Here is a 12,560-nt window from a genome sequence, read left to right on the forward strand (position 1 = left end):
TAGTGACATGTGCTCGTTACAAGCTGCCGGAGACCAAAGAGACGTCTCTAACCAACGATCCAAAACTCAAACATGCACAATTTACGAGAGAAGAAGTTTCTCTTATTATTGATACAAAATTGTTGATTTGTTTTTGTACCATTTCAAAATAAAGCATAAAGACGTATTAGTTGTTCAACAGGAGACTCCTGTAATAACTTTTGTAATTAAATTTGAGCTGTGAGGAGAAGTCCTCAGAGCTCGTCCTTACTGGACAGCTCAGATGCATGTATGTATGTACGTATGTATGTATGTATGTATGTATGTATGTATGTATGTATGTATGCATGTATGTATGTATGTATGTATGTATGTATGTATGTATGTATGTATGTATGTATGTATGTACGTACGTATGTATGTATGTACGTATGTATGTACGTATGTATGTATGTATGTATTTACTTTTGCAAACAGAGAAGGAGGGAATGTTGTTCCTAACCCACTTCTTCCCTGCTAATCAACTGCTTTGCTGGAGTCTTAACCCCGGCGGTACGGCGTCTCTATAAATAGCCTCGTATTTTCCAGTCTGACATAGATACAAAAAGCAGCAACAGCTAATTGCTCAAAGGAGGTTCGCTGCCGATCATTAAAAAATGTTTGTCTCTACATCGCTGAGGAAAGTGTAGAAATGTCTGTGTTGTCCACAGTTTATGTTCTCAATCGACATTAAATCAATTCAGTTCTATTTAGTAACTTATCTCAACGGTCTCATTTACTGTCACTATAACCATTCTGCATGAATGTAAATGAATGCACTTGCATTGATTTGTCAAGCCGTAGATTGTTCACACACACGAGGACAGTAGAGCGACGCTAACAGACGTCTACCTGACAGCTTGACCACTTCAAAGAACCTGGAGAAGAACATGGGCCACTTCTTCCGGGCGTAGTCGACCACCTCCGCCTTCACTGAATCCGTCTTCTGCTTTGAACTCAGATATGGACCCTTTAAGAACAACAGACTGGAATCAGAATCTACTGAAGCACTCGTTGGAGACAGATTGTGATGGGTTAAAACTCTCTACGCGACGCGACCGACCTCAGCGTGAGCAGTGCTGACCATTTGCACCCACTTGGCCTCCGACTTGGCCTCCAGCAGAGAGCTGTTGATGCAGTCCTGAACGGCTTGTTTCACGTTTTCTGGGCCGCTGTCCGAGCCGTGCTGGACGTACAGATGTTTTGCAGCGAGCTGAACAAGATCCTCCTCCTGTGTGAAGTGAAATGTGGGAAGATTTATTTAAGTGCATGACTGGAAGTTTGGAGGATTCTTGTCGAAGATAAACCTCGATGTAAACCCTGCACCTTTTCACTCTGGTACTCTCCAAACTTCAGGCCGTGGACGATCTGCCTGTAGATGAGGTCGGTGCTGATCTTGTCCTCATCACAGTCGTGCCAGGGGGTGAACACCTCCTTACGGAAGAAGAGACGCCAGGGAGCGTGCTGCTCCTGCCCCCCCCTCCTCTTCACTTCCTGCTCACACTGGGAGATTGCATCCATCACGTGGTCCCGGCCGCCGCCCAGAGCCCACACCTTCAGGACACGTCAACAGTTGTTAGAACAAAAACATCAAGGAAAGAAAATATTACTTGCTTTAAAAGTTTTCTGAAACATTTCATATTCATATTTTCACAATATGCAGGATGTTTAAATGTGGGGTCTTGTGTAGGTATTCGGACAGTGTGGCGGACACACGTCTCTTTAGGAAGTGCGACGCGTCATGACAGTGTTGGCTGTGACTGCGTACCTTCTCATACAGAGCCACGTAGAGGGAAAAGCCGAAGGTGTCCTTGAGTTGGACTTTGCTGGAGAGGATTTGGCAGATCTCTTTGGAGGTCGATGCGGAGTCAACCGGCAGGTTTATTGAACGCCCGTCCATCAGTATCACGGACACAATCATGGGCTTTTTCGTCTTGGTTGCCTGCCAGAGGACAGAGAAATGACCCTGTTCACTAACTGGAAACGAGACCTTCTATGAATTAAAGTGTGAACGGTCGATTCACCCAAATTATATTTAAATTACATTTTCTCGGTTGCCTCTGGAGGCGTCTAGAGGTGCATACAGTTTAGGTTTAATTAGTCCTGGTTTATAAATAAACTGTTCACTGTGAGGTCTTTCCTTAAAGCAAATTCTACCTCCACCGGCATCAGACATGTCAGATATAAAATAACAGACAAATGAAACTGTTTCTCTGCCTGGAGAGAAAATATATGCTTTTCTTTTATTTGGGTGAAATGACCCTTGAATATTTGCAAAAAACGCCGCATGTCAGTCTCAGTACCTGCAGCTCCAGCCAGGCCGGAGGCTCCCCTCTCACTCCATTCATCACTGTGCGCCGCAGCCTCTCAGCGCAGTAGGAGGCGTAGCCCGCCGGAGCGGAGCGGATGAAACTCTGCAGATACTGCCGAGACGAGAGATAAAAGGCAACGAGCAAAACGTCACAGAGAGCGAGCACGAGCATGAGAGTGAAGTAGCGAATACAACTGCGGTATTTACCCTTATGAAGCGCTCGCTCGGCGGGAAAACGCCCAGGCAGAGGGACAACAGGATCCAACCACGGAAATAGCTGTTGCGATTGTTGTTATCCTGAAGCTGTTTGCAGATCTGACTGTAAATCTCGTCCCTGGACGGACAAAGAGACAGATATCATGTATCATGAGAGAGTTTTGAATAAGATACTGAGAAGTAAATGGTTTTAAATGTGCAGCTTCTTGAACCTGAGGTCGTGTCTGACGATAGCATATCCCACAATGATGTGGAGTTTTTCCAGAGAGGTCAGCGGCCGGTCCAGAGTGGGTCCTTCTCCAACCATCGGGTCGCTGTCCTCCTGCACAGGCGGCAGGGCGGGAGGCTTGGACACTTCAGTCTGCTCCTCTGACTGGAAGGAGAAAATAACTTCAAAAACCAGGAAACAGCAACAGTAAGTTCAATTATTATTATTATTTTTTAGGCTTCCAGCTCACCTCCTCCATGATGATGGAGGGTTTCCTGTAACTGGGAGTAGATCTCGGGGGAGCACTTTCTTGAACGGTGGATGCTTTTCTGTTTCTGGACAGCAGGTCAGTGAAAGTGGATCCCTTCCTCGCTCGTGCACTTCCCTCTGGTACAGTGTACACCTTCGGGTTTGGAGCGGTCTCGCCGGGCGCGGTGGAGGCCTTCCTGTTCCTCGTCAGCAGGTCTGTGAAAATGGAGCTCTTTCTGTTCTGTGTCGGCTCCTCCGGGACTGTGGAAGGCTTTGTGTCCTTTTTATTCCTCAGCACTCTCTATGACAGACAGAAATGACATTTGTACAATTCATGTCATTTTACAAACCGAGGAAAATATTCAAAATGTATCATGTCTTGGGCTTTGTAAGGATGCTTACCTGGTCCAGGCCCACCATGTGGCTGAGACGCCTGTCCTTTCTGGAGAGCAGGTCCTGCGGCAGAATGCGCTCCTGTGTGGAGGTTCCCTGGACCTTCACCTGCTTCTTTGGCTCAGGAAGGTCTCCCATGAACCTGAGAATGATCCACCACACTGTGAGCGAAGCCTGGAGAAAACACAGTAACGGGAATGCTGTTAATGAAATAATAAAGACTGAAAAAGAACTGGAATGATGAAACTCAAATGGTCTCAAAAGGAAAAGCACCAGAACATCTCCCTCGTCCTCGTGGTAGAGTAAGGGCTGCCGGAGCCTTTGGCGGATGTGGGTGTGGGTGGCTGCACCCTGGAAGTACATGGAGGCGAACTTGGAGAAGGAGTACTCATCCAGGTCGTCGTAGTCTTCTTCGGGAAAATCTTCCTCCATGGGGACGTCGTCGATGTCTATCTCCTCGGTTATCATCTTTTTCCCTTCCAAGTTCTGAAAGCAGACACAAACTCACGGTGACCGACCGTCTGACGGGAAAACTAAATGTCTCTGTGTAAAACCTTTGGTTCCCCAACCTCAAATCCTACAGGCGCTCGCCCCTCCTGCCCTCCGATGATAGTGGGCAGGAAGCCAAAGATGCTATCCACCATCTCCTGGTCCGTGACGGATTCTGACTGAGCTTTGGTCTCCATCTCTTTCTTCTGCCGCAGCACTTCCTCCAAGCGTTTCTGCCTCTCCAAGATGGACTGCTGCTCCGCCTCTTTCTCTTTAGCAGAGAGGTACATCTGAAAGAAGGGGTGTTTTGTAATGTAGAAGTACAGAAGATAAAAACCAGGAGGGACTTCATAATTCACGATATTTAACTCACATCTCTTTTCATTTTTTTGAGAGCTTTCCTTGCCAGCGCTCCTCTGGTGTGCGCCTGCAGGAGGATCACAGCATCTCTCTTGCGCTTCCACTCCTTCCTGACCAGGTATCCTCTGGCTCGGGTCTGCAGCACGAGAGCCGCCTCCCGCTTTTTCTTGTACAGGAAGTGGAGCTGGCGAGAGCGAACCTGCGCCTGCAGCCTGGCAAAGCCCAGCTGAACCTAAATACACAACATTACAGATGGGTTTTTTTTTTTTTTTGCAAGCCGGGCCTGAATCTACACTTGGATGAACACTATATTAAACAGCGACTCACCACTTTGTACAGTTTTCTGCCCTTGTGTCCTCTCCAGTATTTCTGAATGACGAGAGCGGCGGCCTTTTTCCTCAGGAACTCTCTCCTGTGAAAGACATAAAACGTACAGACGTGTAAACTGCAGATCACAACAACAACAAACAACACATTTTAAAGATTTTCTTTTTCTTTTTTTTCCCCGTACCTGTATTTGTGGCCTCTCAGGACTTTCTGGATCAAAAGTGCTTTCATGTTGAGTTCTTTCATTCGCTCCAGTTCAAGCATTGTGTCATGGATGTCCTGAGAGAAAAAACCAGCAGCGAGGATTATTTTATTATTTTGTTGGACAAAAAAATACTCAAAGCGCTTGTATCAGATTTGAGCAACTTGAATATTGTTTTTTTTTGGAATATTGTAGGCTTCACGTTTCGGTGCCATAATATTTTTATATATATTTTTTAACACCATGAAATGTAGAATTTTACATTCAATATACTGTATAATTCAGCATGTATAGGAAATTGCTGAATTGACACAAATCCAACAAAAAAACCCAAAGAAATTGAAAACAAGAATGCTCCTCCTGGTTTAATTAATGGTAAATTATACAAAATGGAGTAAATTAACTGCATTATATGATAATTGTAACAAGTGTTTAGAGGAAATAAGTTTGACTTTTCTATCTAAAGAAATATTTAAAAATCAAGGAAATCCATACAGTATAAATTGAGATGGATGGTTTATAAGTAGATACAATAAGTAATTCAGTTATTTAAAACATTTAAATTATTTTTGGCTGTTTTATGATTCCATACATCACCATCACTAACAACAAGGTTGTATATATATATATTAAAAAAAAAAAAAGAAAAAAAGCTGCACCTTCAGGAATATCTTGGTCTTGCCGGTCTTCCAGTCGCCCTCTCCAGCGAGCACGTTTTCACAGATGCTCTCGCAGCATTTCTCTTTACTTTCCTGTAAGAAAGAAACATTTTCACGCATCCCCAAACTTCTCAGGTGCAGCTGCGTTTGAAAATGTCACTTCAGCATCCCGATTTATTGATCATCCAAATGTTTCTGTCTCTCTCGACGTTACGAGTATCTCAAACAGATCTTACAACCATGATCTTAAAAAGGTGTGAGGGTGAAAATGATCATTAAACCCTCAGACTCACCGTTTTGGGATCACAGATGGACGTTTTCAGAAGGACGCGGTAGCGGTCTAGAAACTCGCTGAAGGTGTAGCGCACAGGATACCCGGCTTTCCGGATCCTGATGGTCTCCATCATCCCCGAGTAGCGGAGCTGACGGATGCACAGCTCTCTGTCGAACAGCTGAGACACAGAAGAGAGGAATCTGATTTACTCACACAGAGTTGTTTCAATAAAGACGTGAACCGGTTTGTGGACACAGCTTCTCTCTCCTCACCATGGGCTTCTTGAAGTCGTTGGGTTTAATGCAGCGGATGAAATAGGGTTGGCACACGGTCAGCGTTTTCATCAGGGAATCCAGAGACTGGCGGAACTGGCCCGTCAGAGTCGCCACATGCTTCTTGCTGTCAGATGCTTGCTGTCAGACACAAGTGATTCCATACATTAATGGTATTTTTATACTTTCCAGCTGATTACAGCTGCGTCTGGCGCTGAAGCTAAAGGCCGCACTGACCCGGACGCTGCTCTTCGGCGTGATGATGACCATCTTGGGGTTGGCGCTGCTCTTGATCGTACCGGACTGCAGCTCCTTGTGAAACACCAGCTTGAGGAGTTTGTTGGTCGAGGTTTCCACCAGCTGGATCAGGTCTGAGCTGAGGGAGTCACGGTTTTTCTCGAGGAAACCTCAAAACAAAGACGGACGCAGATTAGAACATCACACAGGATGAGCAGAAACGAGTTGCTGCTTTTAAAAGCTTGAGAATTACCGTTTGAATCATAGTAGACCACTCCAGCAAAATGCTTGATCCCAAACTGTGTCTCATAGTTGTTCTTGGGGGGGATGTAGATTTCCCCTTTTCCATGGACCTGATTCATTTTTTGGAGCATGGTGGTGTCTGTGCCCTGAAGATGAACAAGAGAGGTTAAAACCTGCTTTGCTCTGTCACAACACAATGTTGAAAGGCGCAGAGAGGACGGAGACCTTGGGGAAGTTGCTCTCCTCGTCAATAAGAGCCAGCATGTTCATGGGTTTGTTGGCCAGTACGTCCAGGGTGCCTTGGTTGTCTTTGTAGTCAATGTGCTGCCAAACAATGTTTTCACGGGCGTATTCATCCTGCTCCAGCTTGAAAACGTGCCTGACGAAAAACTGCTGCAGCTGCTCGTTGGCGTAGTTGATGCAAAGCTGCTCAAAGCTGCAGAAGTTCAACAAATCCACCAGCATCGAAAACAAGAAAGGAAGATGGATCAAGTCTCAACTTATAAAAAAAATGTCTCCTGTGTCTGAAAACAGCCACAACAAAGCTCTAATATCATGAGAAGTGCTGCGATCACGAACCTGTTTTTGGTGAAGTTCTCAAAGCCAAAGATGTCTAACAGGCCTATTGACTGTCGGACCTCATCCGGAGTCTCGGGCGGCTTGTAAATGGCACCGTTGATTTTGTCCACGATCCAAATGAAGAGTTTTCCATAAATAGCCTGGATACATAATAAAAAGAACAGCATAATATTATATTATGATATTATATAATATATAATAATATTATACATACTATTATATTATTGTAATAATATTGACAAAAAAATACTAAATATCCAAATATGTACAACTTACAATGCTCATAATTTTTCTAAATTCTGTATTGAAAAAGGTGGTATAATAATAATAAGTAATAATAACTAAATAATTCTGGTAATTGCTAAAAATCTCTATTTGGTATTAATCATTTTGAGGCTGTTTTTGTTGTTATTTATTGTAACTTGATTTTCATTTTAAAATGCCAACAATAGATGCCCAGATTCTTGTTTTCGTTGTGTCAAATGTGACTTGGTTACTTTGACAAAGGCGTCCCTGCCATCCACGGCCTGGGCAGAGGTCAGAGGTTTGGTCACACTTTCCCTGGTGGTCATGAAGGAGCGCTGCGTCAGACTCTTCTCCACCGCTTTGGGATCCACCTGAGGAAAGAGACGTGGTCATCTCCGCTCTTTTTATTTATTTCCATAAAAAAAACACACAAAGGAATACTCCAAATACCTCCAACAGCTGGCAAGCCATGTTCAAATGGGTTGATATGCGGATGTCACAACCCTCCAGGTTATTTACTATGGTGGCTGAAATTATCCAAGAAAAATGTTCCTTATCTTAAAAGATGCAATTATTTTATTACATATGAGAGTGATATTATTATCTAGTATCTACACACATATCTCTTTGCAAAGTGTCCTTACCTTCAAAGTCCACGTTGCCCAGGTGAAGGATGGCGGCGAGCAGTTTGGAGATTTCCCAGGAGTCGTTCTCTGTGAACGTGAGGATCTTCAGAGCTGAACGGAAGTGGGCGTATTCCTTCACGTCATCCCGTCCTTCGCAGCTGGTGCAGTTACCCTGGTGACAGCATCACACGGTTTGAAGCTAAATATCAGCTTTCATCTGGTTATCTGTGATTTTCTTTCTGTGCATTTCCCTTCAAAATCTCATCAACAAAGACAGACTTTTGTTTCAAATTTGAGTTTTCGAAATGATGTCGGTACCATGGTCAGATAGTTGTACTCAGCAGCGCTCCCAAGGGAAAGAATCTTCTTCTGCTCATCTGACATGCCCATCAGCATGTAGTAAAAGATGTGGTAGTTTCTTTCCTCGGGTGCCTGCACATGAAAACACACGTTCTTTAATAAAAAGAAATGACTTGTATCACTCCACTGCTCCTGGAGACATTCAGGTGACTGATTTCCCCACCTGACGACAAACTCTGGACTTCTCCAGCAGGTACTGCTCCACGCGGGCCCCGTCAATGGCCCCGCCTTTGGTGAAGTTGACGTCGATGTACTTCCCAAAACGGCTGGAGTTATCATTGCGGATGGTTTTTGCGTTACCAAAAGCTGAGAGGAAAATGTATGTTTGATGAAACAATGGAGGATTCAGCTGATCGTGAAGACTGTCTCGTAACTTTATGATGGTGTCGTGCTCATACCCTCCAGGATCGGGTTCGCTTCAAGAATCTGCTGCTCGATCCAGGAGTGCTGTCCGCTCACAGCAGCCAGGAACTGCAACATCAACTTGGTGCTCTCAGTTTTCCCTGCTCCCGACTCTCCACTGATGGAGAAAATAAAGAATTATTTATCATTTCAATTCCTCCCTGCCCTGGAAAGATTTCTGACCTTCTAATGAACATCTGGTTCAAACCACCTGCAATCTGGTTTCAGATCTGAGCATACTACCATGTCAGCTGTCTCTTGTGGTGCATATGTTTTTAAAGCGCCACACAGATGTAATGTTTTTGACAAAACTGCCCTTAGCTGGTTCATAAATTATTACACAACAAATCTCAATGTGTTGTGGCTGATGGTGTGCAACCTAAACTTTGCAGCATTCAGAATGGGGGTTCCACAAGGATCAACTTTAGGTCCTGTTCAATTCACAGTTTATCCTGTATATTAATAATTATCTATTCCATTTGTACGTAGATGACACTATTTTATATTTGACAAATACAGACACAAGTGTTTGTGCACTTAATACACTGGAGCACAGTTTTGATTCTTTACAAAGAGCCGTCATTTATAAATCACTGATTCAAAAGCTACGTACGTATCTGTCCAACCTTCAGAAGTATTGAGACTGTGTGTACACACCACACAATGCAGTCTGCTCTTAAATTTACCTTTGGCCAATCAGCTTCTTGTTTCATTTTGCACACATTGAGGGAAAAGAAAATCTAAAATTGTAATTTTGAGAATAAATCATAATATTTCAATAAAAAAAAGTCGTAATGTTACGGGAATAAAGTCATAATTTTGGGTTACATGTTGTTTTAGAGGGGAAATATCAGAAGCTTTAAGATGAGCAATGTAGAGCATCTTGTGAATTTCTACTTTAGCATAGGTTACACAAATACTTCATCTTCTGGCTCATCATCATCATCATCACCATGACCATCACCATTTTTAAAGGAATGGTTTGAGACTTTGGGAACTATTTGCTTACTTGTTTAGCGTTAGATGAGAAGATGGTACCACTCTCATGTCTGTGTGATAAATGTAAGGCTGCAGGTAAAACATATTTACCATACAGACATAAGAGTGATATCAGTCTCCTCTAACTCTCTGCCAAAAATCAAAATGTGGTTGTACTTGTCAATTTCTTATAAAAAAAATAAATAATATGACTTAATCATAGATCCTGTTTCTCAGCGAGTTCTCCCTGTATAAACAAAGGTTTCAGCCAGTCAATCAATTATTTGCCACAGTCCAAATAAAACTGAATCAGAGTTAGTCCCTGCACATCCCTGCGGCCTGTCAGCAGCCGGAGTCGCACCTGATGACACAGCACTGGTTCTTGCGGTTGCGGCGCATGTTGAAAAAGCAGCTGTCTGCGATGGCGAAGACGTGTGGCGGCAGTTCACCCAGCCGTCGATCTGTGTACATGTGCACATGGTCGGTGGTGTAGATGGGCAGCAGCTGGTAGGGGTTGACCGCAACCAGAATGGAGCCTGTGTACGTCTTCAGACAGAGAGGGTCATTAACTGTCACACAGTGGCACATTTAATAAGTCTGTGTGTGTGTTTACATGAGAATAGACAAGTTATTATGGTTGTAAGCACAACATCAAACCAATGACCCCTAATGACCCCTTGTTTAGTCACGGTAGCAACGCACGGGATGCATGTTCTAAATATATTTCATTGGATTTAAACTGTGGTTGACAATATGATTTGCAAGTACAAGACAAAGGAATATCAGTCGTAGTAAATTTTGCCCGCCAGCATTTCAGCAGTAGTATTTTTATATACAACAAAAATGCCCTGATTCATAACTGAACACAGTGCTGAGCTTTGATGCAGTGACACACAAACACTGGGACGTTTTTCTTTCTTTCCGTCCAACAGAGGCTCATTCGTCTCTATGGAGACAAACGGCACTGTGATAAACTACAGGCCAAAGTCTAAGATAGAAAGCTATTTGCAGCGGGGGGGGGAGACACAGAGGAGTAAGCGTTTCCACGGCAGGTTATAGGCATCATAAAAACCAGGTGGTTGAGAGTGAAAACCGGGGAAATGAAACCTACATAGATGATGCCTTCTTTGTGTCGCACCAGGAGGTTCCTGAGGAGACCCGCCTCGTTCAGATCCCCCAGCCTTATCATGTCATCCACGCCGTTCACAGAGGTGGGGTGCATGGCTCGGATGCTCCCCTCCGTCTTCTTGTTGATCTTGTGCTCCTGTGTGCATGTTATGAAAGAGGTTGACATTACATTGGAGGGCTGACACTCATCTTCCAGGGACCTGACGGCAGCAGGACTGTTAAATGGTGTTTTGCGTACCTTTCCTTCATCATCGATCAGCTGGAGCTGCCCCGTGTCCGTCAGCTTCACCTCCGCCCCGATCGGCACCCCAGCCCCGGAGTCCACCCACACAAAATCTCCCTGGTTTTGGAAAACAGAAGTTGTAGTAAAAAATTAAAAATAAAATAAGCAGGCCTAACGAATTTTAAAATTAAGATTACAAATTACAGAAATGCTCTTTCATACCTTACTCAAATGCAGCATGGTGAAAACATGGATCAAGTCTGTAAAGACAATGACAACATTAATATCCTAATTCAGATTCAGCCCGGTTCTAGTAATTACTATAAACATATACCTGCAAGAAAACCGACACACGTTTCATTCGGTTTATTCACTTCAGTTCAGTAGGTTTTTAATTGTGTGGCCTTCTACACATTATAGACAAAACACTAACTCTTTAAGCATCTTTTATTCTGACGAGACACTTCCTGTAACCAGCTTCTCTTCAATCTCATTATAAAATTACAACTGAAAAGTAATAGTGAAAGAATAGATATTAAGCTAACTGTGTGTGTGTGTGTGTGTGTGTGTCATTTCATACCTGACAACACCTGTGTCTTTGGTGGAAGCCCCTGTCGCTGCTGCTGAGGGAACTTTTCCTTGAATAACTATGAAGCAGGAACAGGAGAGATTTCCCAGCAAACACCCCTTTATGGCTCTTTGACTTTGCTCCTGCAAAAATGTAGAGCCACCCAGTGTGTCAGGCTGAAGGTATGTACTTAATATCATCACAGACAACAGCAATCTGAAGATAACTGCTGCTAATAAGCTGTTAAATATCGTACAGAATATAGATACCATTTGAAAAGTTTAAAATTTGTAAAAGTTCTGTCACTTCAACACAAATCTGAATGAACGACACATGGAAATGTTTAATAAATATTTTCCCTTCGCTCATTTTTCTTCTTTGAAATATATTGAATAAAGCTGAACAGCAGAGAGAAACATATTCTTTAGAAACAGACCCGCAGTGAGGTGGCGGTGTCAGAAACTGACGAAGAGGGAAAGCTGATCACCTAAATACCTGTAACACACTGTGACTGATCTACAAAACACAGTCGTCATAGGTCAAGTACTGCCAACGCAGTATGCTGTACTTCGAGGCAATTATGTTGTAAACAGCAGATAGTAAAGAATGTGATGTGATCACACTGGATAAAACGGCTCATGTCATCCATTCTAGCCGTTGGGTAAAATTCATTATAGTGAGATCAGACAGCAACACAAAGACTGTCTGCAGATAAGAAAACAGGGTTTGTACAGCAGGTATCACATGTTGGGTAATACCGATGCTTTCTCGTATTTAAAAACAATTAAATATAATCATAAGTAAAGATCAATGTCTGAGCATGCTCCTTAAGAGGACCCATGATAATACTGCCAGTACTGCAAAGCAATAATCTTGCAGTCTCACTATCTGTCCTCAGGTGTGGTCTGTGTCTCTGACACCAGACATCCAACTTATATTATGAATTTCAAAATTAAAAACAGATTTTCAAAATGGAAAAAAAAAAAAAAAAA

At 43.3% G+C, this 12,560-nt stretch overlaps 1 protein-coding gene across 1 annotated transcript in view; it reads right to left on the reverse strand.

The window, feature by feature from the left end:
• myo7ba (myosin VIIBa) overlaps nucleotides 1-11,656 on the reverse strand; it is a 21,078-nt gene extending 9,422 nt beyond the window's left edge. The window contains exons 1-32 of the mRNA XM_023425966.2: nucleotides 11,581-11,656; nucleotides 11,223-11,260; nucleotides 11,016-11,117; nucleotides 10,761-10,913; nucleotides 10,011-10,195; nucleotides 8,668-8,789; nucleotides 8,433-8,575; nucleotides 8,228-8,341; nucleotides 7,928-8,081; nucleotides 7,734-7,810; nucleotides 7,535-7,654; nucleotides 7,038-7,177; nucleotides 6,684-6,894; nucleotides 6,469-6,604; nucleotides 6,216-6,385; nucleotides 5,979-6,119; nucleotides 5,726-5,884; nucleotides 5,433-5,525; nucleotides 4,756-4,850; nucleotides 4,572-4,656; nucleotides 4,258-4,476; nucleotides 3,965-4,174; nucleotides 3,669-3,881; nucleotides 3,405-3,569; nucleotides 3,004-3,303; nucleotides 2,758-2,918; nucleotides 2,537-2,663; nucleotides 2,322-2,441; nucleotides 1,787-1,960; nucleotides 1,345-1,572; nucleotides 1,082-1,249; nucleotides 871-988 (exon numbers count right to left, since the gene is read on the reverse strand). Coding sequence (XP_023281734.1) covers nucleotides 871-988; nucleotides 1,082-1,249; nucleotides 1,345-1,572; nucleotides 1,787-1,960; nucleotides 2,322-2,441; nucleotides 2,537-2,663; nucleotides 2,758-2,918; nucleotides 3,004-3,303; nucleotides 3,405-3,569; nucleotides 3,669-3,881; nucleotides 3,965-4,174; nucleotides 4,258-4,476; nucleotides 4,572-4,656; nucleotides 4,756-4,850; nucleotides 5,433-5,525; nucleotides 5,726-5,884; nucleotides 5,979-6,119; nucleotides 6,216-6,385; nucleotides 6,469-6,604; nucleotides 6,684-6,894; nucleotides 7,038-7,177; nucleotides 7,535-7,654; nucleotides 7,734-7,810; nucleotides 7,928-8,081; nucleotides 8,228-8,341; nucleotides 8,433-8,575; nucleotides 8,668-8,789; nucleotides 10,011-10,195; nucleotides 10,761-10,913; nucleotides 11,016-11,117; nucleotides 11,223-11,240 — 4,621 coding nt within the window. The 5' untranslated portion in view covers nucleotides 11,241-11,260; nucleotides 11,581-11,656. The remainder of the gene's footprint in view (nucleotides 1-870; nucleotides 989-1,081; nucleotides 1,250-1,344; nucleotides 1,573-1,786; nucleotides 1,961-2,321; nucleotides 2,442-2,536; nucleotides 2,664-2,757; nucleotides 2,919-3,003; nucleotides 3,304-3,404; nucleotides 3,570-3,668; nucleotides 3,882-3,964; nucleotides 4,175-4,257; nucleotides 4,477-4,571; nucleotides 4,657-4,755; nucleotides 4,851-5,432; nucleotides 5,526-5,725; nucleotides 5,885-5,978; nucleotides 6,120-6,215; nucleotides 6,386-6,468; nucleotides 6,605-6,683; nucleotides 6,895-7,037; nucleotides 7,178-7,534; nucleotides 7,655-7,733; nucleotides 7,811-7,927; nucleotides 8,082-8,227; nucleotides 8,342-8,432; nucleotides 8,576-8,667; nucleotides 8,790-10,010; nucleotides 10,196-10,760; nucleotides 10,914-11,015; nucleotides 11,118-11,222; nucleotides 11,261-11,580) is intronic.
• Nucleotides 11,657-12,560: the final 904 nt, after the last annotated feature.

This window comes from Seriola lalandi, unplaced genomic scaffold (genome assembly GCF_002814215.2).
Source record: "Seriola lalandi dorsalis isolate HSWRI2012SDOR001 ecotype SW California unplaced genomic scaffold, Sedor1 jcf7180002054797, whole genome shotgun sequence".
Taxonomy (NCBI): Eukaryota; Metazoa; Chordata; class Actinopteri; order Carangiformes; family Carangidae; genus Seriola; species Seriola lalandi.